Genomic DNA, 27,786 nt, shown 5'->3' on the forward strand with positions numbered 1-27,786 from the left:
TTTAACAGAGGAAATTATGGATATCTCGTTCAGTTATTCAGTAAATCAGGATTTTTTTAATTATTATTATTATTTATTTAACCTTTATTTAACCAGAAAAAGTCCCGTTGAGATTAAGAACCTCTTTTCCAAGGGAGTCCTGGCCAAGAGGCAGCAAAAAGTTACAGATTACAACCTTAAAATGACAATCATCATGTAAACAATTACAAATTAAGGATGCCGTCTCAAATGCTCTCAATCTGGATTTAAAATCATTCAATGGAATCAGTTATGCTAGTTTCCAGTCCTTTTGCAACTTGTTCCATGTGGAGGGGGCAGAGAAGATAAAAGCCCTTTTCCCCAGTTCCGTACGGACAGACGGAATAGAAAGCAGCAGGTGATTATTAGAGCGCAGATCATAAGAATTAACACTTCTCAGTGTGATTAAGCTACTTATATATGTGATGGGTAGAGCCGTAGAGGGGGGAGAAGGCTAGAGGGTCACCTGATTTAGTCACCTGACGTTTTATCCACCTGACGTTGATTCACGTGACCCGCGGTAACAAGTAGACGGCTACTAGGTTGCATGTTCTTTGTTTAAAGGCGCGTTCAAGTTGGCTGCGCAGCACAAAAACTGCGCAGCACAAGATGCACGTGGTTAAAAATCTGTCCACGATGGTCTAGATGGGCGTGTTTTCGACTCGGCAGTCGGTATCACATGGCCTCAACTTATCGCGGGAGCAAGGCGTGGCCAGGCGGCTGCTCCGCAAAAGAGCAGCCGGTCTGGAGGTACTGCGGAGAGCAGCGGAGCCTAGACCCTGCCTTCATGACGTCAGGTCTTTGCCCTAATTGGCTTTTACATCCCTGACGTATGTGCAGGTGTTTAGATGCCTCCTCATATCCACAAGGGTCCGTGCGGGTCCGTGCCTCGTGATTCGTCACATGGTCAAGTCTAGCCAAGTCTACACTACGGGAAGTAGAGAGTGTACAACTTCATAGCAGCGTTTGTATCCCCTCCCCTGCTGCCACCGGCAGCTCTCGTTGCTGCAAAAGGTCATTTGGAGTTGAACTTGAACACGGCTTATACCACATTGCGCGGCAAACACAGTGGTGAGAGCACTGTTTCGTCTGACTCTTTTGCCGGCGGTGGTTTACCCGAGCGGTACACTGCAGTCTTCCTGCTCGTCTGCTTCCCTGGGCTCCTGTGCAGTATTACCGTCAGTCACTTGTATCCATTGGGTCCGAGCAAGAGGGCAGCCGACTAAAGGCATGCCGTCGCGGGGATTTTTAGAGGAATGATCTGTAGCCACTGTTTTTCCCACCACTGTTTAGTGTTGTATAACTTTGTTCAGTTTGATGCCCCTTCCACACTGGTAGCTTGTTTGACACCCAAGCATAGCATGAGCCTATTGGTAGAATATCCACACTGGTAGCTTGAAGCGTATTGATATTCTATCTACATGTACACTGGTAGCTTGTTTGGTATCCAAGCATTAGCCTATTGATAGTCCATCCACACTGGTAGCTTGAAGCGTATAATATTCTATCTACACTGGTAGCTTGCTTTGTATAGCTAAGCATTACTGTAAGTCCATCCACACTGGTAGCTTGTTTGATATCCAAGCCTAGCATCACTGATAGTCTATCCACACTGGTAGCTTGAAGCGTATTGATATTCTATACATCCATACATCCACACTATAACAACTTCACCATACCGTACTACGGCACCAGGCCGGTATTTAGTTATACACTATTTCTACATTGTGTGAAACCACCTCCAATCTGTGTTTGTTTTCTTTATATTTTGTTGGTGAGACTTATTCTTTTCTTTGATATCCCTTTATCCTCCCCATTGTTATTTGTGTGCCCTATTTGGGGGTTTCAATCACCTTTTGAAAGTTATTGTTTGGATTGTTTACTTTGGTTGTGTAGCAAATACCCTGACTAAATACAGCTTGGTGCTCGTAAACATATTGCTTAATTACACTCCTCCTTCCAACGGTTATACAGTCATCAGCAACTCAAAAAAATAAAAGAGTTTATTTTTGTACACAGTCTCCTCCCTTATTCATTCAGTTGAATACACCTAGTGGGAATTCTGGGAAATCTAGACCTGTGGTTTAGTCATAACTTAATAACTTCAGTCTTGTAAGGGTTACATATAGGATGGCAATAAAGTATGGCCTTGTAAATAAAAGTATACCAGTGAGTCAGCCTCCTGGTGGTCAAAGAAGGCCATCCAATTTGGGAATACAGTTCGCAGTGATGGGTCAAGGCCCTACAGCTAGTAATAAACCTCAGAGCAGCATGATACACAGAGTCAATCTTACTTAGACATTGGGCTGAAGCGTTCATATACAGCAGGTCTCCATAGTCTAAAATAGATAAGAAGGTTGCGGCAACAAGACGTTTTTTAACCTCAAATGAAAAACAAAATTTATTTCGAAATAAAAAACCCAATTTCAGTTTAAGTTTCTTCACAAGATTATCAATATGGGGTTTTAAAGTCAGAGTGTCATCGAGCAGTATACCAAGGTATTTGTATTGTTTGACCACCTCTATTTCCTTTCCCTGATGGGTAAGTACTGTGGGGATAAATTGCAGACCCTTCCTTGGCTTTGAGAAAATCATTAGCTTGGTTTTGTCAGCATTAAGGACTAGCTTTAGCTGCAGAAATGTTTGCTGAACCACATCAAAAGCTTTCTGCAGGGATTCAATGGCATTATTAGGGGATGGGTCAAAACAGTAAATGATTGTATCATCTGCGTAAAAATGCGTATTAGCATCAGACATATTTTGTCCTACAATAATTATTAGAAATAATGCCAAGTATCTCTGTCTTATATTCAACACATTGGACAAGAAAGGCTTAATATACAAAATTGCCCAAGGGATATCACCGGGCACCCTCCTAAAGAGGTACCCCTAGTCTACTAGATTCTGCAAAAAAAAAAAACCAGGTGTGACACCATGGCTGCCTGACTAAAAGCCAAATAACTTCACTGTGGCATAGTTCTGAAGTTGTGCTTATTTAAAGCCTCAACAATGGTCCTTTTGGTCACAACATGTGATTTTTGACACTATAGTGATAGTGACCTGTCCAATCAACAAAGAAAGAATACCTTGGAGGTGAAAATAGGGTCTAGGGTCCTGAGTAATATTTCACTGTGACTTTTTCAGAGATATTGACAGTTTATTTGAGCTAAATATGACTATGATACTAGATTTAACATGGAAATTGACTTACAATAAGAAGGATATATCAGAATAGGATTCCTTGTATCAAACAAAGTAGAAAAAATACATTAAACATCAATTTAAGAGTAAAGGAAGCTGAGATATAACCTTTTCTCTTTGCGGTGGGGGCCATTTTGGACTGTATGCATAACTGTAACTAGGGGTGCCACCCCAACTTGTATCCATGGATTTTTTTTTAAATCTTAGGCCTATACCTAACACCCTGCCAAAAATCAAAACTTTTCCAGAAGTGCCCAATTTTTCAGAATTCGGCCCTAGCTATTTACTAGACTCCGTGTCAACATGATAATGCATTGTTGACTGCTTTCTGACAGCCTCTTTAAGCTTTGAGTTTGAACAGGCAATGGCATCACACTCTTCTCAGTCAGATGTGAGAAATACTGTGTTCAGAAATATAGGTGGAAGAATAAACTTGCATAATTAGAAGATTGCGTTGCTCAACTGAGCAGGAATTTAATTGGTATGTAAAGAGGATTCAAATAATAACAAGGCTGATTACTTTGTTCATTTAGGGGTTTTTTTATTCATTTTTTCACATTTGCAATACCAAGAGAACACTAATTTCTGAGAATAACAGTAAAAGGGTAACAGATTGAATGTTTAGAGGATATGTTACTGATACAAAATCACAGTATTTTGTTTAAAGTTATAGCCGTCACCACAAAGAAGCCATTGGGAGAGATGCAGTAACAGAACGCGCTGGAGTAGTAGTGCAGACATCCCACATAAGCAGCATATTGATATTGAGTTTGAAGAAGGGAACCGTTGGGGCCGTTTCATACTCTATGCAAGCTACGCAGACACAGAGAGGTTTTGCCGCATAGTTGGATAGCAAGATGTGTTGTCCAAGTTTTGTGTAATGCAACGCATTGAGTGTAAGTGTTGTGTCATTTGTCTCTAGTATGGTCACATGGACCATGTAGCTTGCATAGATTATGAGAGGGCGCCTCAAGACATGCGTGAGCCTTGCGTTGTCAACTGTTGTCCGTGTAGCTAGGTTAGATGAAACTGGGAAACTGTTCTTGTCAACTTCAGATTGCTTCTATTCTTGCATGTAAATCCGTGTGCACAGGACGTTGTCTGCACCAAATATCTATCGAAGAAAAAAAATATGTTCACATAAGAATGACTTGAGTAGAGATAGAATTTAGCTTTGTTTTCATAATATAAATACACTGCCCTCTACATTTATTGGCTACCTGGTAAAATTGACTAAAAACAGGTCACAAGTCACCTTTTGGTGATCTATCAGAATCTCACAATGAAAACAATGAGGGAAAATCCTACCTTGAAGGAATTAAAAAATATTCTAAGAAAAAGGAATATCTCATGAATATTTCTAACAAAATGCATGTACCACAAGTGATTAATGTCACCCTTATAAAATCTAAAAACAAAATGTAACAGGAGCATTTTTGGTCAAAAGCTTTAAAACATAAGAACTGATCAGCCTTTCCAGTCTGTGCACAAGGGATATAATCACCCTGAACATGGCAAGGGGCCGCATGAGATGAGGTAGTAGGCCAAATTGGAGGCACGACACCTTCAACTTCTCTGGGAGGGCTGATTTGTCTATGTGCTTTAGGCCAGTTATTGTGTCTTCTTTCAGCTGTTGGATCTGCTGTGCATCTTTGGACGGTTTGAGTTCCATTTGTGCCCACTTGATATGGAGTTTGTTGAGGAGTCACTTGGCACAGGTTTTTGTTGATGTTAGTATGGTCAAATCATCCATGTACGAGTTGGGGGCAAGCGCAGTCTACTCTGCGGTTGCTGTCCACCTACAACTCAGCATGATGCCCTGACGATCAGCTCCAACGACATAGTGAACATCAGGGGTGAGGTGGTATAATCTGCCATAATGCACCTCTCCAGATGTAGCCAGCCCGTTATGTAGTCTCTAGTTGTTAAACAGAATTGGAGATCTTGAAAGAAGACTTTAACAAGCTTTGTGATGGGCTCTGGGACCGGGAAGAAGTGGAGGGCCATCAAGAGAGTTTTGTGGGGCACCAAAGCAAAGGCATTTGCCAGGTCTAAAAAAAAGCACATGCAGGTCCTTTTCTCCCTTTTGGCTGTTTGTTTTTGTTGCCATATGATGTATGTTCTAGGCAACCTGCAAATCCTCACACTCCTACCTTCTGATCTGATAAATTATTGTTCAGCAGGTTAACGGTCTTTGCACCACGACACTGAAAATATTTTGCCTTCTATATTCAATAGGTCGATTTGCTGGAACTGATTAATGTTTGAAGAGTTTGCCTATTTAGGTATTAGTACTCCTGCACTTTGCCATGCCTTTGGAATGATCTGTTTTCCTTATACCACTTTCATTAGGTTCCAAAGGTATTTCAGGACGCCTAGAGCTTTTTTATAGCTTGTAAGATATACCATTCGGCCTAGGAGTTGATATTGGTCTTGATCGCTTAACGGTGCTTTGAACGTCTTGCTATGATGGGGGGCTTTGTGTCCATGTGCTGATCAGGTGGGGGGATTGGTGGGATGTCATGAGGAATTGTGATTGGTTAATTTCGTTGGCTGTCGGACTCAAAGTGTAACTTCCTCAAATGCTCCTCTAGGTCTTTTCTCTGAACTGTTAGCTCCGCTCTTTTCCTTGGTGGATTTGTATGGATCCTTAAAGAAGTTAGTTCTTGTTCTTTCTCCTTTTTCCAATGCTTCTTTCTTAGGTTTTCTGCTCATCGCAGAGTTACTAGTCTCTGGTTTATTTCATCTGGATTTCATCGTGTTGATTCCTTCCTTTTCCTCCTCTTTGACTTTCTCCATTGATTCTTCAGTTGATGTCTTGCGATCACTTCTAATTTCTTGCCGTCTTCTTGACACAAGTTGGATTGGTGGGTCTTTTTTTTTTGCCTCCTCTGCCTTTGATTCCAAACCTTCCGGTTGGGCCATATGTCTGAATAGCATAACCGGACATTTGGAACTCCGAACTTAGCCGGCTCTTATACTACTCCCATAGCATTTCCTCCGGACATTATGTAAATGAGTCTGAACGAAGCGAAGAACATGGGTTGAAATTTATGCTTGGTATCTCGATTCTCCACATTTTCACTTGCTGTTGCGCTGGGCAAACCTTAGAAGCACTGCAGCTCTCTTTCTCCTGTCACTCTTCACGACAACATTCATTGTTAGCCTGGTAGTAAACCAGACCCTGAAATCTTTCAGACTAAGGGTCTGGCCACGAATAATGAAAATGGCCCAACTCGAGGGGCGGCACCAAGCATGCGTTTGAAAATCTCACTGCACACAATTGGATAACACTACGACCAATGTTTCCTCTGACTGATTCTGGACTTCGACGCAATTGGATAACTACGACCAAAACCGAAAGTTGTAGCGCTGTCGTCATCTGTTCAGCTTGCCTTTGTCCCGCCTACACCGATTTGATTGGTTATCTCCGATATTGGTGCAAAATGTAATGTGTATCAATGCTCGTGGCCAGAGTATCTTGTAGACACAATTCAAATTGTGCTCTCGCGAGAACTCTGGATTGCCAGGGTAATTCATTGTCGTAATCTGCTTGAATTGCCTGTAGATCAAGCTCCAATTTTTCATTGATGCTGCGGATGTTGTGAATGTAACGGAATACATGCTGCATTGTTGCGACAACATTTGAAACGAGCGCTTTGTATTCACCCTCCATGCTGTCTGTGGTGAAACAAAAAAACAGTACTTGCCTGACAGCGGCCACATTTATTCTGCACCACCCCTCATTCAAACACACAGAGATTCTGTAATGTGTGTGTATGTCGTTCACACATTGGTCAGTATAAGGTCTGCAGGTTAGCATCATATCTGAATCACTCGAAGGGCCTGACCTCCGTTTGACAAACCTCCGCATATACTCTGTTGTGCTCCTCTTTGTGGTTGGGTGGGCACTGGGCTCATAGTTGTTGCCTTTTGCGCGCTTTGTTTGTTCTCACATGTGCTGTGATAATAAACATGACTGGCGTATATCTAGCCGCTGGGCATCATTCGACTTATTCAATCCACTTCTTAGGAAGTACTGGTTGATGCGAGTTCCCCATGGCAAGCTTTCTTAAGCACTTCCTCCTGCCCTGGTGGATCTTAAGGCCCTTGTCTGATATTGTCTTTGTCCAGCCACAACTGCAGGTTTGAAGTTTGTGTCCCGGAATCTAATATTTCCAGATTGCCAAGTATTGTGCCAGCCTCTTCTCATCTCTTTGCTGTTTCTGTTCAAATTTCAATACCATGTGGTCTGCCAGTCTTGTGCCCCTGCTCTTGCTGACTCAGGGAGTGTTCTTTGTTATGATGTTTTTGTAGCCTAGGGTGGGAGAAGCCTCAACGCGAAGGATCCTGCTGCCATGGGCTGTTGAACACCTGTGGATGTTGACTGTCTGGGACACGTAGTCTGTTGTGTACCTCAGCGTCACTGGGTGTTTCAGCTTTTTACTCACAATACACCTTCTTATGAGGCAGGCCCACCACACCATTGAAAAACATGATTCAGCTCTGACTGTAGCCTACATGTTAGGTCATCATAGACAAGCCCAGGGCTGTGGAGAGGTGTAGTGAAGGGCTGCACACTAGTGATGCGCGGGTCGTCTCGTAACCCGCGGGTCGGGTTGGGGCGGGTAAAGAAATTATAACTTTATTTGCGGGGCGGGTTTGGGCGGGTCATTAAAAACAAAATTAAAATAAAAAATCCATGTATGTTGCGTTCAATTCCCTATAGCCTAAAGGAACCGTATGTAGGATTTCGGCCAAAACGAGTAGGCTGCAATTACTTTCAAAATACTGTAGCGCGGTGTATGGCCTCCCCCTCCCCTCTGAATAGCGGTTGCCACCTTGCTGCAGGATCCAACAGGAACGTAGGCTGCTAGCTTTCAATGGCAAGTGCTAATGTTGTTTTCCTCAGCATAATGACAGAGAAACGAACTCTGATATTGCATTGCTAACGTTAGCAATGACTAGCCATTATTATTTCCCAAACAATTCCTTAGCCTACCTTTTCAATTCAATAAGCCATATGGCTCCACATAATGTTACTTTGCACAAACATGCATAACTTTGTTAGCCTACCTTTTCAATTCAATGAGCCACCTCCTCCATATGGCTCCACATAGCCTAACGTTAGCCTACTTTGCACAAACATGCACTTGTTCGACTGTCATGAATAGGCTATTGAAATGTCAATTTACATTAAGTAGCCTACAAGTAAGTTAGCCAAACTGACGAATCTTTCCCTGTCCAGGAGCAAATTAACAACACTGACGTCTGTCTTCAAATCCTTCTCCATTTTCAGCCGTCTATCTCCTATACAAATCCTTGTTTATTTTGGACGTATTTAGTATAATGTTTAGCCTAGATTACAAACGCTGCTTTGTAAGTTTTTGCTTTGTATTTCTAACTGTTTAAAATGTGTATCATCTTGTTATTAATGGCCTGATTTATCGTTCATATTCATAATCATAGCCTAATTGTTGCCAGTTTACAGGGCGATGTTTCCAAGCACTTTCAGGCTGAAATAAAGACTGTTTTCATTACTTACAATGCCCAGTATGTCTATGTAATGGTCGCGGGTGCGGGGCGGGGCAGTTTGTCAAAATAGATACAGTGGTGCGGGGCGGGCTGGGGCGGGCCAAATAATTTCATAAAAGCGGGACCCGCGGGTTGAAGAAATACCCGACCCGCGCATCACTACTGCACACAATCCAGGCTACTGGAGGGCACAGCAAATAACTTCTACAAACAGCAATATAAGTTATGCTTTATGCTCATAGTAAGCAGCCCAGCCCCAAAATGTCACCAGCCCACTGGGAATTCTCCTGATCTTCCCGATTACAACTCCACTACTTGATGTCAATATATGGATGTGAATATTTATTTCTTGTTTCTCAGAATAAAGTTGCTTCCCCTCAAGGTTGGATTTTTCCTCATTGTTTTCATTGTGACACCAAGATAAATTATATATATATGAGTACACCTCATTTTACTCGACTGTACCATGGGTGCCAATTAATGTGGAAGGCATTTTACATTTAGTAGGCATACAGTGGAAATGCAGGGCAGCAAAATTTCACTTAAAAAAAATCACACATACAGTGCAATCAGAAAGTTTTCAGACCTTTTCAAGTTTTCACATTTCTTTCACGTTCTTTAAACATAATCAATTCATTTTTTCTCATCAATCTACACACAATAGTCCAATACTTCTAAAAAGCAGGTGTTTGGAGTGTTTTGTAAATGTTTATAAAAAAATATTAAAAGACTGAAATGTACCTTTAACCCTTTGTTATGACGCTTGCAATTGAGCTCTGGTGCATCTTACTTCTACCAATGGCTGAAATTAAAGGGATATTCCGCCCATTTTTGGAAATAAGCCCCCTTTTGCCCCCCCCCTGGAGCCGGGTCTGCAGAAATCTAATACGATTCAATGATCTATGCTAGGCTGAAGCTAAAAGTTGTATCGCCAGACTCACAGAATGGCTGGATGAACGGGAACAAGGTAAATATCGATTGTTTTGCTCGAGGGGAGGTGGGAAATGAGCTTATTTCCAAAAATGGCGGAATATCCCTTTAATTTCTCTAATAGTCTAATAGTAGTAGGGCTATAATCTCTACATTTCAGATCTTCATTTTTGGAGGGTTTGAACGGTCTTCTATGGAACCTTGGAGGTCTTATTGATTAATGTTTTGTTGTTGTATAGCCAGAAACTGCACACTCGTTTAGTTATTTTAAAAGTGGCACTCATTTTCTGCTTTTTTAAATCATGAATTTATTGATCTATTAATGCAAGGAACGTCTGTGTGTGTCTGTCTGTGTGTCACTCTGTCTGTTCCACGCATAACTCTAGAACCACTCATCCGACTGACCTAAAATTTGACACATGTATTGCTAATGACATGCGTGAGTGCAGTGCAAAGTTTGGTCGTTTTTGGACAAAAAATGACAAACATGTCATTAAATTAAGCAAAATACAGCTCTACCGCAATCCCACAATTCTGCCGCTCCCCGCACTCAGCCACTCCCCTTCTCACTTAGCCTCCAGCATAGAAAAAAAGCCCATTTCGCTGACAAGCTCACGTATTGCTATTCATGGAAATTACGATGTCTAACTTAAACAACGGACCGTTTCAAAATTGTTGATCTTGGATAAACAGGCTGAGTCCGACACACATGCACCCATGTTGGTAAGCAGTCTGTTAAAGTAACGTAAGCTAGCCTACTTGCCTAGCGCCCTAGGTTGCTGATCTTGCTACAATATGCCAACACACACACATCGGTAGTATTCTGTTAACATTTGCATTTAAAACAGCCGCTCTTGACTCTATCTGGCATGGCCATGCGGTTATTTCATCATTTCCCAACAACAGCAAAAACAATGTGTCTAATAGCCTATTGCAACTCAAACGCCTTTCCCCTTCACTCTTTTAGCCTACTTTGCAAAGTGAGTAAAAAGCGCTACTAACTGCACGGGCTCGATTCTACATCATCGCCAATCTAACATGATCTACCTGCATCAACGTAATTGGGCAACAAGTTTCTTGGAAAACATTGTTTGTAGCCTAGGGGCACTGCACTAGTCTTACTAAATGCGGGCTTGTTTTAGGAAAAAGTACACTCATTTTAGAAAAGTGTGCTCATTCTAAACATACTCTCAGGCTGGCAGACAAGATTGCACTGGACCCCTCATAAAGACTAGGCCTACCAGCTTCTGCCATCTGGAAGATGCTTTAGGATGCCCAGCTGTAGGAAAAATAAAAAAACACTCTTTCCTCCCTCACTCTGTGTGATTACTCAATCAACAGAGGGTAAAGTAGATCCTCACTCCTAATCTAATGGACTTATCTGTGTGTAGCGTACACTTGTTACATGTGGTGTGAATGATTTTATGATCTTGAATGTAATTTTAATGTAATTTTCTAATGTCTTTCTATGCTGATTGCTGAACTGTAATGCAATTTCCATTAAATGGATATTAAAGTATTATCTCATCTTAAACAAGACCACAACTTGGTAAAAATGAGTGCACAATCTAGTAAAACAAACCCACAATTTAGTGAGATAAGTGCATGACTTGAGGACACGATTTACTAAAATGAGCACACATTCTCTCAATATTTAAAATAAAAAAAGACTTGCAGTGACACCTCCTGGACTCCATAGTCTGTGAAGATGATTATTTCTTATACCTCTCACGCTCTAAATTTGATATTGTTCTCTATTAAAGGGATAGTTCGGGTTTTAAGACACAAAGTTATATGGGTTCCCTGTCAGCAACGTTGTGCATCAGCACTGACTTACCCCCCGACAGCGTCCTGTGAGCTGAGATCCAGCCGGTTTTTGATCGTTTTTGATGCTGAAGAAAGTAGTCCGGCAAGTTTCTGGGGTCACGAAAGTAAAGTGTTTTTCTTCTCAAAACCATATGCGTTCAACAGAGTGATATATTTGCACCACAAAAACGTTGTCCAGCTGTCAGTAGCGCGCAGTGATAGGAATCGCGAAAAATAAGTAAGTGATAACGAGGTTTTCCTGGACAACGTTTTTGTGGTGCAAATATATCACTCTTTTGAACGCATATGGTTTTGAGAAGAAAAACACTTTACTTTCGTGACCCCAGAAACTTGCCGGACTACTTTCTTCAGCATCAAAAACCGGCTGGATCTCGGCTCACAGGACGCTGTTGCGGGGTAAGTCAGTGCTGATGCACAACGTTGCTGACAGGGAACCCATAACTTCGTGTCTTAAAACCCGAACTATCCCTTTAAGGAGACAGGGGCTTTCAGCCCGTTACAGTCTCACATTCAGCTTTCTGCTGGACACAGATTCCTCCAACTCTAGCCTTTTTGTCTCTCAATTTTTTTAAAAATGTATTCTTATTTATCTATTGATTTTAAAGTATATTTTTTTGGGGAGGTTTTGCCTTTATTTGTATAGGACAGTGAAGAGACAGGAAGCAAGTGGGAGAGAGAGATGGGGTGGGATCAGGATATTACTGCAGGCCAGACTCGAACCTCGGTCCCCATGGGCACTTGGACCCACATGTGGTATGAGCGCTGCAGCCTGTCGCACCACAGCGCCCCCCAGGTCTTATTTAAGTGAATGCAAGACTAGTGAAACTGTTCTAGTCTATGGATATTTCTCAAGTGTTGTATAAATGGAAACAAGTCCTCAATATACAGCTCACTAAATGTTCTAACACCCACACAGGTTACACCATAAAGACCATGCTCTGTCTATCAGTGAGGATGGGATAACAGGGTTTGTACCAAGAGGAGCTAAGGTGGAAAGGTTTTTTTTTAGGCCAAAATGTTTTTAAAACTAGTTCCAGACTCTCAATGATGCTTTAACACAAGTTTATTTGCCATGTATAGAGGAAAATTCGGTAACACTTTAGTTTGGGGTGTCTTATACACTCTTACACACTTATTACTCTTTGATACAGTGACATAAACCTGTAACAAGGTTGTAGCAGCACAACTGTTACATGTACACTGAAGACAATGACCTCTTGACTGGAGCTAAGAATGGTTTGTATATCAGATCTTTCATGACCAGATTTACCCCATACAACAGGTCTCAGGTCAGCCCTTTGCCTCTGATGAAAAATGTAGGCAAATTGGCAAAGTTTTGTAAAAGCACTCAGTATTACAATGTAACAACTATATGTAGGTACCCACAAATACATGAGGCAAGTACAATGGTAGTACCTGATAGTACATGTTGTTACACAGGTTGTACCACTGTACCTAATTAGGTAGGTACACTGTAACAGCGACACCCCAAACTAAAGTGTTAGCGAAAATTCAAGCAAGCCTACAGGATAAAATCTCAATTAGCCATGCAAGGAGCACATGTCCAAAGGTGGAAAAAGTACTAAAATATTATACTCATGTAAAAGTACCAGTACTTTGATAAAATATCACTAAAGTACAAGTTAAAATACCCATCTGAAAATATACTCAAGTTAAAGTAAAAAGTAGTTCATTTACAATGTACTTTAAGTAAAAGTTACTTAGTTACTTTTTTTGTTTAGGGGGGCAGCTAAATTGCTAGGTAATACCGATTGTCTTAGGGTTTTTTTCCATACTGACAGTAGGCTACTCCATGACCTTGAGAAATGGAGATCTACAGTGTATGTGAAATATACACACTAAAGTTCTCCTTTTTAAAATTAGAACGGTCAGGCACATGAGGGTTAATACTAATTTGTAGTGAGAAAGTAGGTGCCATTTCTGCTTATGCACGCTTATTTCCACTGTATATTTTATTTGAATATAAAGTGGAAATTGAATATTTGAATAATTAGATGACTGCTTCCAGTGCTTGCAGTCCAGTGAGACAGTGCTTTTTCTCTGATCACTGAAGGTGTTTACATGCTTAACCTATAACTCACCAGTATAAGTTCATCTCCTCGAAGTTCTCTTGACCAAAATGTTTTTGGACCATCTCCATCCACAAGTGTCTGCTTGCAGTATATCTTACTTTCCGACTCCCAAGTGGCCAAGCTCTGTTAGGGCCAGAGTCGTAAAAAGATCAATTTTACCCACTCAAGGACAAGAGGAGAGGCATGAATGCCTCCAATCATGAAATGGAAATTATATAATAATAACAATAATAATATACATTATCAGTCACAAAATAAAAAGTAAAAATAGAAAAGACTCACTTTTTTTATCACGTATGTGAAGTAAAGGCATTTTATCTTACAGACATAGAAAGCATTGCACGTAAAGCGGTACAAAATATGACCACCGCACAGTCCTGCACATTCTCTCTCCAAAAAATCTCTGCTTTTATGTGTGTAAATGCGCCTCCTTTTGTGTATGTGTGCTTCTCTGTCTGTGAGTGTGTGTTGGGGGAAATGGGATGTGTGTGTGTGTGTGTGTGTGTGTGTGTGTGTGTGTGTGTGTGTGTGTGTGTGTGTGTGTGTGTGTGTGTGTTTGCATTAAGAGACACATACACCAGCATTTGTGTGTGTGGTTTATATCTGTGTGAGTATGTTCATTTGTGGCTGTGTGTGTGTGTGTGTGTGTGTGTGTGTGTGTGTGTGTGTGATCTGGTGTCATTCTCATTGAGCTCAATGCAATTCAAACCAGCTAATTAGCTAACAGCTAATAACTGAAATAAAACCATGCCAATCTCTTGGTATGATGAAGGGTATGTGATGACGTGGGGTTATTTTAATTCCAAAGGCCAAGGGGACTTTATCAGGGTGCATAGTGACCTGGATCCATGAAATAACTGGCCTTTAAAAATACAAATATGCCTGCCCTATGGGAATTTAAAGGAACACTTCACCATTTTTCATATTAAACTACGTTGTATCAACAATAAAACTAACCTTGCATCCAAGGGCGTAACTTTGGGTCTACCATTGGGGGGGTTAAACTTGCAGCATATTTATCAATTTATTTATTTATTGAATAATTTTCTTGTGCAAAAGGTAACATGCTAATTTGCCGTTCCTTTATTAGAAATACATCATGATGATTTAGGCTAGGCTACTTAACGTAAATGCAGCTGTTCACTTGACTGTTTGTGCCATAATGACACAGGAGTTAAATTCAGTGTGCTCACATGGACCGTCTTGTGTGTAGGCCTATGTATAAAGTGCGCACCTGCACTAGCCCTATAAGCCCTAGACTGTTTTAAGGGCATTTTAAGTTAGAGGCATTTATCCTGGTCATTGTAAGTGCCATTCACACATGCTATATATTGGGGGGGGGGGGGGGTTCAGCACAGTCTAGGCTACCCAGATCTACCACATGTATTAATACTTGCATTGATTTGATTTAGATTTTAAATAATACAAATTTAAAAAGCATACTATACACATTCTTACATTTTGACATGTATCTCACCACAGCAAGCTGACAGTTCGACATGACTTACATGGTTGTGTAGGCCTGACTGTCCTGAAAATTGCAATATAAGAGGTATACTTTGGGGCTGAGCAATTTACAGAAATATGTGGTGTGTGCCTTCCAGAAATAAATGGCAATTTTTATTTATTGATGAGAAATGACTTTTTGACACTTTTTGTGCTCCATATTTGTGACACTAGCTGATCTGACCTGACTTGTTTGCGTGGTAGCACACATGACGTGCACAGATGATAATTCCCTATAATAGTTTTTACTGCATTGCAATGAACAAAGTAAAGGCAAAAAAGTGTTTATTTGTCAAACAAATTTGGATGCAATATGAGTCTTGAATTGGATACCATACAGGAGTTTGTTAGGATCTCAAAACCGTATTACGAACGTGACTTGCCATTGAGAAACTGAAACACATGATAACGTTGGATTATGAAGAGGCTATTATGCCACACAAAAACATGGGGTAAGTGGAGGTAAATTAAGTTATTATTTTGCTGTCACTTCGTCTGTTTTATGGCCTAGAAGCAGGCGCGTAGGAACGTAGTAAGCATTGCGGGGGACAAGAATGAGGTCCGTTGCGCGCGCAGAGCGCGCGCCGAAATTTTTTTATATTAATAAATAAAGGGGGCGAATTATAAGTCACAAAAGAGATTAAAAAAAACGCACACAGCTAGTCTTTAGGACAACTTAAACTGACTCCCCCAATGCTTCCCTTTACATGGTTGCATAAACGTTGCTTAAATGAAAATATGTTTCTTCTTCTTGACTTTTCATATGCCATCTAAGTAAATTTTATGTCAGCTGACAGATGGATGCGCGTTTTGGGCACAATGAATGGGTTTGCCCTTAGTTTAAATGGAGACGAAGGGAGAGTGCGCGGCGGCTATTGTTACCTGTATGCAGCCAGCTCAACAAAGTAACATGGTTAGAAGATTCCTGTATGCTGCATTGCCGTGACCATATCCTTGTGGATTTTTCTCATTGGAATACAGCTAACGAACGCGAAAGCTGAGATTGCCTTGCGCATCAGTGTTGGAACGATACTCAACAAACTGTGAGATAAACATTGTTTTTCGTGTCTGGGAGATCTCGTTGTCGTTTTTGACTGTCGGCTTCTTATGTTTATTGTTTGGACGTATGGACACTGAACTTTGAGGGGGTGTTTGTTTGTGCATTATGAAGCTTTGTGTTAATTAGTATGTGTCGGGCTTTCACCTCAGCGCGTAAGTTGCGCGCTAGGTGGCCACGAACGAACTCATTGCTTAATTTGTGACAAATAGCCTATTCATCTTTCATTTGTGTTTTTTCATTTGTTAGATTATTGCATGTTTGACGTAGTTTGTAAACAGGCATTCTGCCCGTTTATCTTAAGTCAACCGAGGCCTTCGGTTGCTCATATCCGCCCGTAACCTTATGTACGTCGTGACAGTGTGTAGATTATAATAAGAGGCAAATTGTTACACATTTAATTTTAAAAGCATAGCCTATAATAGGATGAACAAAGTGTATGGACTTGCTAAATCCATGTAACCAGATATTATATACTTATTTAGGCTATCGTAGACTACTGTATTCACCCACAATAGGCTATCCTCTTAACTATTTCGAAAAGAATGAAAGAAGGCCGTAAACTAAATATTTGGACTGAGAGAGTAGCCTACATTAGCTTTCAGACACTCAAGGTGAGGAAGTGCTCCATGCTGCATTATTGAGACGGGCTTCGTTTCGGGAAACATTCTTAAAACACAATGTGAAAGACCTCCGATGCGCACCGATAGCTATAGTTATGGGGCCGTAACTCAGGAGGATATAATTGAGCTAAGTAATCAACAACATCTGTACTTTGCAGCGTTTTTCTTTCGGGAGGGGGTCCAACATTGGGGGTGTCCCGACCCCCCCGACCCCCGTGGTTCCTACGCGCCTGCCTAGAAGGTTGTATTTGGTATCTGTGGATAGCTCTAGCTCTCCTCTTTCATCTGACATGCGTGCCATGTCTTTCCGATGGCGGGTTCGCGTGTAATTCAAGCGAGAGTACTGGATGCCTGGGTGAATGCAGAGCAATATAGACTGTAAATATGATATACTTTGATTTAACTTCATGATTTTGTGACTAATTATCCCGGAGCAATGTAACAGAGAAGAATGGGTGTGTTTTTGACGCACTTTGCGTCCGTCGGGCTCATAGGGCTAGCCAGCCAACTCCAGTCAACAAATCATCAGCTAATTTAACAGCTAACTTAGCAATAGGGGTATACCTCCATTTGGTCAGGATTTTTCCTATTTTTTCCAACAATGAAAAAATGCTGTCTGGCTGCCTTTCAATGTCTTTTTCATCTTCCCTGAGTTGAGAGCTTTCTCCAACCATTCATCCCAGCGACTGCGCAAAATAGTAAACAAACTTTCGGTAGAGAACGCAGGTTGGGTAATACCAAGTAGTCGGTGGGCAGGGGGGTACATTTCAGAATATTTAAAACATGATACTATCTTGCTGGAAAATGAAATGAATAAAGAAAACGAACAAAAAATATTCATCCAGAATATTTCATATTCAGTGTAATCTGAATTATGTGATATTGAGGGGGTTATATTAGCTGGATATGATTTTTTGGGGGGTCATGACCCCTGTAACCCCCTCGCAAATTACGCCTATGCTTGCATCGCATTGCAATAGCCTACTTTGTTCCCTGTATGGCAGTGGCAGATTGATATTGAGAAACTAGTCCCTCAAAATGTAATAAATCATTGAGTTGCAAGGTTAGTTTTATTTCTAAAATTATATCAACACGGACATGTCGATAGTCTGACGTTTTAATTTACTTGTCTCGAGGGTGCTGTGGAGTAAGACTGTTTTGGATGTTACCGTTGAACTGCATTAGGTCAGAACCAGTGTTAGCAAAGGGGAACGCTGCAACTGAAGGAAGGGGTTAAACACGATAAAAACTGTCTCCACCGACCTATATCACCTCAGCAAAGTTGGAAATGAAGTCCTATGTCCAAAATTCCAAACTATTCCTTTAAGTAGCTGGGCAAGCACACGGTAGCCCAAAAAGGTGTGGGTTCTTTTCCCAGCTTCCAATGTTGTGCACTTGAGCAAGGCACTTTTCCTCAAATTGTTTGGGGACTATATAATCCCTTTTAATATAGCTGACATATGTTAAGTCACTTTGGATAATAATGTCTGCTAAATGTAATAAATATAAATATAAATTGTGTTTCTATGTTTTCTTCCTTATTATTGGGGGCCAAATAAGCAAGCCGTGAAGCCTCATTGTGCTTCTACCATTTGTCATTGAGGGCCAAGTTGCAAAGGCACCCACTACATTTTCTTATTATTCTCCTCTTTTCTTCTTTAACCAAGTTTTATGTCTAAATCACAGGCATTCTACATGGACTCAGAACCTTTGAACAATAGGGGGCACTGTAATTAGCAAAACTACATTTTGGCCTATAACTGTTGATGTGTTAGGATCAAAGTGGTGTCTGTTAATACTGTGGGAGATCCTAAGGGTGACACATGCCAACTTGTGATGTCATCGTAACTGACCAGGTCATCATACATGACTCTGCAAAGCGAAACCAGTCGTTTCGGTAAAATTTACTAAATTAAGTTATTGTGCTCACGTGAACGGCCATGAACTAAGCTTTCAAACGATATGTATAGCGAGGGTATTACACAAACTATCGCTAAGATAACCGCATCCAAAGTTGACATGGTTCTCCTGTCACGATATGCCAGAAGAGGAGAAATCACCTTTTTAAGCAGCGTGTGGACAACGGGAATGACAGCAAATGTGTTGAACCTTCGCCGGGTTTAACAGTCAAAACATATGTTTTTCTGTTAAATGCGTTCACGATATGAAACTGTAGACTGTATACTGTCGAATTATGCGAAAACGTGAAATTCAACATTTTAACCCGGATGTTTGTTATTGTTGATTTTCTCAAAATAACGTTGTGCGTAAAGCGACTGATTTCGCTTTAAATGGTCACATATTGGATTTCGAACACTAAAAAGTGATCACAGGCCACACATTTCATCTGATCTTCACAAAATTGGCACAGACCATCTTTAGATCATGCTTTAGCAGTGCATTAATTTCTGGAGCTGTTGACAAAAGTGTTCACCAATGACAGCCAATTAAACTTGTCGCGAAGATGCCAAACAGTGATCTCATATCTCTGCAACTCTTTGTATCAAAACTAATCTTCAGACTCTATTAGGAGGACGCCAAAAATTGTTATTTATGTAATTCATGTCTATGGGCGCAAAATGGAGATCACTTCCTCTGCATAAAGAGGCGTGTCATTGACGTTGGCCTATTCATGGGTTTCATCAGGTCCCTTTCCACAGGTATATAAAATCAAGCACCAATGCAATTGCTTTCAATTTCTTGATTAGTAGGCTACACCTGTGGAAAGGGACCTGATGAATTGTGATCCAAAATAACCTTGCCGCTCTTCAAGCCTTCTAATAACATTTATTAATTCTGATATGCAAAATAACACAAAGCATTTGAACTTTCGAAGAATTGAATAAAAACATCAATGAAATACTGGAAATGTGTCACTGCTCTCATTAAGTTACCCCAGTGCCACCTGATCATCGTTAGCTGTATAGCAGAATTTGGTTCAGCTGGCTGGCAAATGTGTTGGGTAGCACTTTATAATAACCATCGCCTATAAATGGTAAATTAATACTTTATTTAGTATAAATGTATACATAATATAACTGTTTAGAAATCACATAATGATAGTTAATTATTGTTAACTGTTATTAGGCTGCCTATAATAAGTAAATTGATCGTTTATTTAGTATAAATTAAGTTACTTACAAGCATATTTGTTAACAGTTAACGTGCAGCTTGTAAGTGTTAACAAGCAGGTTGTTAATGGTGACAAAGACATTTCTTAGCTAGCCTACTTGTAGTAAATTCTGCAGCCCCCCAATCTAAAGTGAGAACCATGTAACTAACAGTTAACAAGCCAAGCTACTTGTAGTAAATTCTGCAGCCCCCCAATCTAAAGTGAGAACCATGTAACTAACAGTTAGCCTAATGTTCTATCTTTAGATAACTAGATCGATTAAGCTGTGAGAAATGCACCTTCAAAATTGTTGAATTTAGTGAGAATCGAACTCGGGTCACCTGCGTCACACTTGCTGCGTTTACATGAGAGCTTTAATTCCGAATAAAACCAAGTTAATTCGGAATAAAAGTTAATACCGCTTTAAAAGAGACCATGTAAGCGCTTATTCCGCTTGAAAATGATTATTCAGAATTAAACTTAATTCCGATTTCAGTGGTTGGTTTATTCCGATGTTAAAGCAGAATTAACGCACTCCTTGATCATGTAAACCTTTATTCCGATTCAAAGTTTATTCCGTGTGTTTGGCGCATGCTCATACAGGAGGAAGAAGCAGCGCATGCTCGTTTCATTGCTAATTCCGCTCCGTCTTCTTCCCCCCTTCTCCGGCACTCTTCTCCTCCTCAGCTAGCAAACGTGAAGCTTGACAATATTCTCGAGCTGCTGGTTAAATAGTAGACCTATTATCAGAATTACTGCGAAAACCGTTTTCAATATGTTATTGCCCATACTGTAATGTGAACACGAGATGACAAAAAAGCCGCTAGCCAGCTAAAGTTTGTTTTCTTCTGGTAGACCTTATTTAGGCTGCGTTCATGCGCCGCCTGTCCGATCTAACCCTTCCCGACCCCAGACGTTCAGCGGAATACAATAAAGCGGAATTAACCTATGTTCCATGTAAACGCCAATTCGGAATGATTATTTCCATGTAAACTCGAAGGACAATATTTTAATTCCGATTGATTTAATTCTGAATTAACTCATTCGGAATTAAAAACATCATATAAACGTGGCAATTGTGTGCTGTAGCCAACTGAGCTACGTCTCTATTACCATAGAATTAGAAGTTGTTTTAGGCCTACTTGTTTCTATGTTCCACTGATGTTATATCATACTGTAACAACCCATTAAGAGTCAGGGTTTAATTAACTACTTTATTCACCAAGTTGTCTCACAAGCTTTAGAACAGCGTAAGTGGCCCAAGTCTGGCGCAGAACCCACAATATCCTGAACTTCCCAATACCTGTTGCCTACCAGCCTCCCGCCAGGCTGCCAACCAGGAGCGTGCCCAGGGTTATACCAAAGGCTCATATATAAGTGTCTCTGGTTATAGGCTACATAGCGCGGGCACCCTATGATTGACAGCCGGTCCCTACAATACCAATTACCCTTTTTTTAATATGTTTCTGATGGTGTTGCAGTTCAGTGAATGCATAAAATAGTCAGTTTGTCCGCAGTCTACGTGTTAAGCAAAGATCATAGAGCGCTACGCTCCGCTCTAGAATCTTTGGTGTACAGTATGATAGAAACAAGTAAACCAACTTCAAAGGCATGCGACTAGGCCCTAAGCAGTCGCTGAGAGGCTAAGGTATGGGTGTAGCTGCTTGTATGACGCGCCGTGCAAAACATATCTGCTGATCGAGTTCCAGGATGCGTTTGACCGGTTTATTGAAAAAGGTAATCCAACAACTTAATCATTACGTGCTCAAAGTAAAGTATGTTCTCAGCAATCCAACGAAAAACAACGTAAACAGTGGAAACAGCGGTCAACAAAAAATACGGCCTCCCAGTAGCTCACCCTCTCACTGTGTCTACTTCCTCCCGTGCACCTGTTGATAAACTAATTAGATGTCAACGCCCCCAATTACCGTGTCATGAAAATAAACCACAAAAAGTAACGAAATACAAAACCCAATTAACCCAAATATCAACCATGAAATTATATTACTTACTGATAATCAAAATGTATATATTATAATAATAAACCCCATCGTGGCTCCTACAATAAACGTACCTCAGTTGGCTACAGCACACAGTGCGATGCAGACGACCCGGGTTCGATTCCCACTATCTGCAACAATTTTGAAGGTGCATTTCTCACAGCTTTATCAATCTAGTTATCTAAAGATTGATAGGCTAACTGTTAGTTACATGGTTCTCACTTTAGATTGTGGGGCTGCAGAATTTACTACAAGTAGCTAAGAAATGACTTGTTAACTGTTAGTTACATCGTTCTCACTTTAGATTGGGGGGCTGCAGAATTTACCATAAGTAGCTAAGAAATGTCTTTGTCACCATTAACAACCTGCTTGTTAACACTTACAAGCTGCACGTTAACTGTTAACAAATATGCTTGTAAGTAACTTAATTTATACTAAATAAACTATCAATTTTCTTATTATAGGCAGCCTAATAACAGTTAACAATCATTAACTAACTACCATTGTGTGATTTCTAAACAGTTATATTATGTATACATTTATACTAAATAAAGTATTAATTTACTATTTATGGGCGACGGTTATTATAAAGTGCTACCAAAGGGGGGACCTTTCAAGTTTATTTAAAATATAACTGAAATGTATGTCATTTTCTATCTGTTATTTTTTAATCTATTTAACATGGGGATCTTACTCTAATAGAGTCATTTGTAGGCCTATATGTTTGCTATTGTTACATATTCACTAAATGAGAAATTCTTCCAGTCCTTCAAAAAATCTTCTGTTTGTATGTAATGTTTTAATAGTCCGTCCTTCAGTTTTATGCCTTTTTCACCATACAATATGTCATAGAGGCAATCAGATCCTCCCAAGGGCTATACAGAATGTTAAATTCAGTACATCAGAGCTGTATGCTTTTCCTCAGTGAGAGCAGATTAGCCATGGCCTCATTTTGCTTCATCCATTTCTGGCTCTGAGTCAACATATTCTCTTTTCTCCTTGCTGTACAGGCTCTTATTTTACTTATATTTTGCCTTTCTTTTGGCCAGTTGATAGAAACCACCATCTATTTTATTTTGAGGTACAGAAATCGGCTCATTCTAAACTCTAAATTACGTAGACAGTATAGACATCTATACTCAATAACAAAAAAAGATGTTTCATGTTAAAAATAGGCTTTGTGTTTCTTGGAGGCTTCACTTAAACATGAATTCTATCAGTATTGGGATTACGGGACTGTCCACGTTTGCAAACTTTTGTGATAATATTAGCTTGTCATGTCATGTGTTACTAATGTCCACAGTGATTTGATAGTTATCAAAAGTCAAGTCTACATTTTTCATAGCTGTATTACAGCAGATTTAAAAACCTTCAGTATATGTACAGTAACAGTTTATGTTTGCCCTGTGCAGAGACTAATTTAATACATTCTATCTTTTAAATATTTGTATATGAGACATGATGAAGACAATATACATTCAAACAGATAATTTGCTTTGTCATCATTGATTTGACAGAATATTAGGCCTAATGTCTCCATGTCTGACGTAGACAAAACTCTTTTTTACTCTGTGGTAGGTACTGTAAGCTATTGAAAAGACTGTTTCTATAGCAACCTGCTTATTAAAAAGACTCAATTAGTCAAAGTCACTCTTGAACACTTCAATACTTTCTGCTCAAAGCTAAAATGGCCCAGAGTTTCCTTTGTCTTTGTGGCAACATCTTTTAAAATGTGTTGGTTTATCAACAGAGCTTGTTTTCAATCTGGTGAGATTTGTCTGATTGTTATTACTGCATTACCAGGAGAAAGTTTCTGCCTGTGTGCTAACCCACATCCTCTCTTCAACAGATTAGAGGACACTTCTAACCTCTCGTCTGCGTAGTTCAGCTCTTTCCTCTATGCCACTGGTCCTTTTATGTGTAATCCATTTTGCCATGGGCTTGGTTTGGACCAGCCCCAACACAGTGAGGGGCAGCAGGGGGTATGCGGCACTGTAGCACTAGGCTGAGGTTCCATTTATCCAACACAAATGATGGCGCCTGGGTCTAGAGAGCTGGGATAAAAAGTCCTCTCCTCTTCAGACTTAATTTACATTAGCAGACATAGCCAGCAGCTGGTTTTTCATCAACCGAGCTCTGATCTTGTTTGGCACGGCACTGTTAGGCCTGTCTGCCTATCTGTCCTCAGGCTAACAACAGTGGAGATAGCGTTTTTTACTCATAGAATCAGGTCACACATAGCCTCTCACTTGTCTGAGGAGTGGGCTGGAATTCATTTGAAATGATATTCCTCATCATTCAATAGAAACTGTATGCCGATAAAAAGATACCAATAACAATGTCCACAATGGTTGTTCTAATTGCTCTGCAAGGCTTTCAGCCTTACCTGACATATGACATCACGTGGTGCACCTTAAGCTTTGATCTAGAGAGGAGTAAATATCTAGAATGACATGGCTGCAAGGTGGGATGATCAAGATGCACAACAGTTTTCAGCATAACACCATCTTAATCTCCAGTCTCCAGACAACTATAGAATTACCACAGTGTATGGAGTGCTACAAAGAATGATTAATCTGTAAAAGAATAAGAAAGTCAGAGCATACAAAGAAGAATAAGAAGGAAGAAAATGAAAAAGTAAAAAACGGAAAAAGTTGGAAAAATAAATTGTTTTACTATTGCATATGCCTTTTCTGATTGTTTTTGTTTTTTGTTGTCCTTCTACTATCCCTAAATTGTTTTGCTGTTTCCCTATTGCCATTTCTGTATGGCTACTGCTTTTTCTATATTGTCAAGTAATTACATTACTTTTTGCCATTGTCACTGCTATTCCTTGAAGGGCCATTCTGTGAATCAACTGTGTTTGGGTGGGCCTTCTTTCGAAAAAATGTTGGGTTGAAAATTGCCCAATTACCCAAAACTATCCCAAAGTCTGTTTTCTCTCTCTATTTCACATTCAAGTTCAGAGGAAATTTAGTCCTTAACGTTCCAGTGGTGTTCATCAAAGCAGAATGGTACATTTGTACACTGAAATATGACATGGAGGAAATGCCTTCATTACCACCAAAATTACTTACATGGTTTGCTCTTTTGTCTGCGCTCTAATCTGAAATCAGTTGCATATATATTGTTACACAAATGCCTGACCCACTTAAACTGTTTCTATGGCAGACAAGTGTGTGCTCGTTTGAATAAAGCCTTTGTTAAACAAAACAAAACAAACCAAAGGCAATGTGGAAGACAAAACTCCATGCAGCTTTTGGTATGCCAGTCTATATCCCGGGCTGCCCTATTATTAGTATGATTTCAAATAGTGCCTTACATATCAAACAGATATTTTTACTTCACATCCTCGACAACTACAAAAATAATATTTTTCACAATGGTCAGAGTTAATGCAATATCTGATTGGTGCTTGGCTGTTTTGAACAACAGCAAGCATGTACAAACATAGAACTCCTTTCAAAATGATAAACAATATGTCATGGATTTGGTAATGTAAGCACATATGCATTGCTTGGATTTCCTTTTAGTGTAGCAGTTATGGTGCATTGTTGTTGCTACTTTGAGGCCTTTGATTCACTTGATGTACATACCTTACATTTTCTCCCATCAACGGTCTCCTCATCAAACTCTTCTCCAATGTGGAAGTTGATTTCTGTGGTGCGGACAGTTGTAGAGGTCTTGATGTAGAACTGTTCTCCATCCTGGCGGATTTCCACGTGGGGCTTAGAAGCAGCTGCCACTGCCACTTTCCTCAACATAGCATTTACACCTGCATGAGCACAAAAACCCTCATCAGACTAAAACCATCACTGAATTCTTACCCTCTGTCTAAGCATCAACAAAAACAACTGAATGCACAATGAGGAATATACACGCCCCTGTTTGGTTGGGGCTACTGTTCTGTGGAATGCCAATCTATGTCACATACTGGCTTGCTCATCTTAAGGTTATGATGTTAACTTATTTTTACAGTGTAACTTCTGATTTGGAGAAATGGTCTGACATGAGGTAACCTGCATCAATAGTGATCTAAATAAGACTTTAGTGAAGAGGCTACAGATGGCATTCAAGGATTTATTCATACACCATACTGTGCATGACCATGGACCACTCGACAGGGACAACAAGGTGGCATTACCCATGCCACTTGCTTAACTCTACTACTACTGGCTACACTGCACTGTACTGTTTACATTGCATTGTCTACTAACTGAACTGAGTTGCCTCTGTACTACTCATGCACAATAACAATGAAGTGGAATCTAGTCTAATCTAATCTGTAATATTTTACTACGCAGCCTTAACTGAAATGGTGAAATTCAACCAACACCCATATCACGACAAAGAAACATGCATCCTCTGGTTTGTCTCAATAACATTTGCATCAAGCCATCAAGGCTTTTTTATTTTATTCACTAACAATTACAATAATTTGCTGCCACTGGAATAACTGAGCTGCCACGTGTAACAAATGTAGCTTACACAATATATGCTTTTGGGCACAGTTGAGAAACATAGGCAACCAGATTGTGTCAAATAGGACCCATCCTCCATTAATATTTACCACAGATAATGACAACAACTATATGACTAGATATGGCAAATATATGATTTATATATCTTGGGTTTCTCCAAAAAAAGGACCTGGAAATTGTAAATACATAATTTTTTTTATCACAGAGTGGAATGCATTTTAATCATTACTGAACTTAAAAGTAAGTATTAACATTGCAGTTGCATTTATCAAAGTAGTAGTGGCAAATTTGCAAGTGCACTGAAATATGGCATGGAGAAAATGGCCTCATTACCACAAAAATGATGTTAAATGGTTTGTGGTTTTGTCTCTGCACTAATTGGAAATCAGTTGCATATATGTTGTTCCACAAATGCCTGACCCACTTAAACTATTTCTATGGCAGACACTCTGATCAGTGTGAGCTCCTCTTGAATAAAGCCTTTGTTAAACAAAACAAACCAAAGGCAATGCGTTAGACAGAAATTCATACAGCTGTTGGTATGCCTGCCCATAACCCTGCCCTACATGCAAACAATTAATATTGATATTTATGTACTTGACATCCTCCACAACTACACAAACATTTTATTTGACACTGGTCAGAGCTATTGCACCATTTAGTGGGTGGTTCTTAGCCATGCTGTGTGAGAGAGCTCTATAATGCATGCCTACTCTGGCTCGTACAGTGATGCTCGCACAGCCTTTCTTTGCAAAGGCTGGGAAATGACAGGAAAAGCTTACCCAGGGCTTTCAGAAGTTCATCAAAATTCTCACTGCTCTTCATCTTCCAGGTTCCTGCAAAGTTGGTCATCTTGTGGGAGCTGACAGCAGAAATGATTTTCAAAAATATAATTTTCGGACTCAGCTGTTTGATTCTGTCTGAATGTCTCTCTCTCCCCCTCCGTCTGACTTCAGCTCTTGCACTCACTCACCCTCTCATTTAGAGCACAGCCACTAGCAGTCATCCTCTTTTTCTCCTCCCTTCTATCCATCGCTTTCCTTGTTCCCCTCTCATCATCGTATCTCTCTTCCAGGCAAGCCACAGACAAATGCCTGCCCCCCTCCCCCCACTTTTTAATGGGTCTCTGCTCAAGGTTTCTTCCTCTTCTCAAGAACATGTTCCTCAGTTTTGGCAAAGCACATGGAGAGAATGTAGGTCCTGAATAACTGACTAACTAGCTAACTAACAAAAATAAATTCATAATAATTTATTAAAATATTTTAGGATTTTTTCTAATATGATAGCCTACAACATTCATATTAGAAAGGAAAGTTCAAGCCTGTTAGTGTGGAATCTATTCTATGTAGAATAATTGGAAACACTCAGGGTAAATGAGGGCAACATTCCTCACCTCTTAATTT

At 40.1% G+C, this 27,786-nt stretch overlaps 1 protein-coding gene across 1 annotated transcript; it reads right to left on the minus strand.

The window, feature by feature from the left end:
- Window positions 1-3,758: 3,758 nt before the first annotated feature.
- Window positions 3,759-27,461, minus strand: LOC134093527 (cellular retinoic acid-binding protein 1). The gene is made up of 4 exons (XM_062546599.1): window positions 27,166-27,461; window positions 25,499-25,677; window positions 13,614-13,727; window positions 3,759-4,333 (listed from the first exon to the last, which is right to left on the minus strand). Exons 1-4 carry the CDS (start codon window positions 27,233-27,235, stop codon window positions 4,283-4,285), a joined length of 414 nt encoding a protein of 137 aa, XP_062402583.1. The 5' UTR covers window positions 27,236-27,461; the 3' UTR covers window positions 3,759-4,282.
- Between the last annotated feature and the right edge of the window lie 325 nt (window positions 27,462-27,786).

This window comes from Sardina pilchardus, chromosome 10, assembly GCF_963854185.1.
Source record: "Sardina pilchardus chromosome 10, fSarPil1.1, whole genome shotgun sequence".
NCBI lineage: Eukaryota > Metazoa > Chordata > Actinopteri > Clupeiformes > Clupeidae > Sardina > Sardina pilchardus.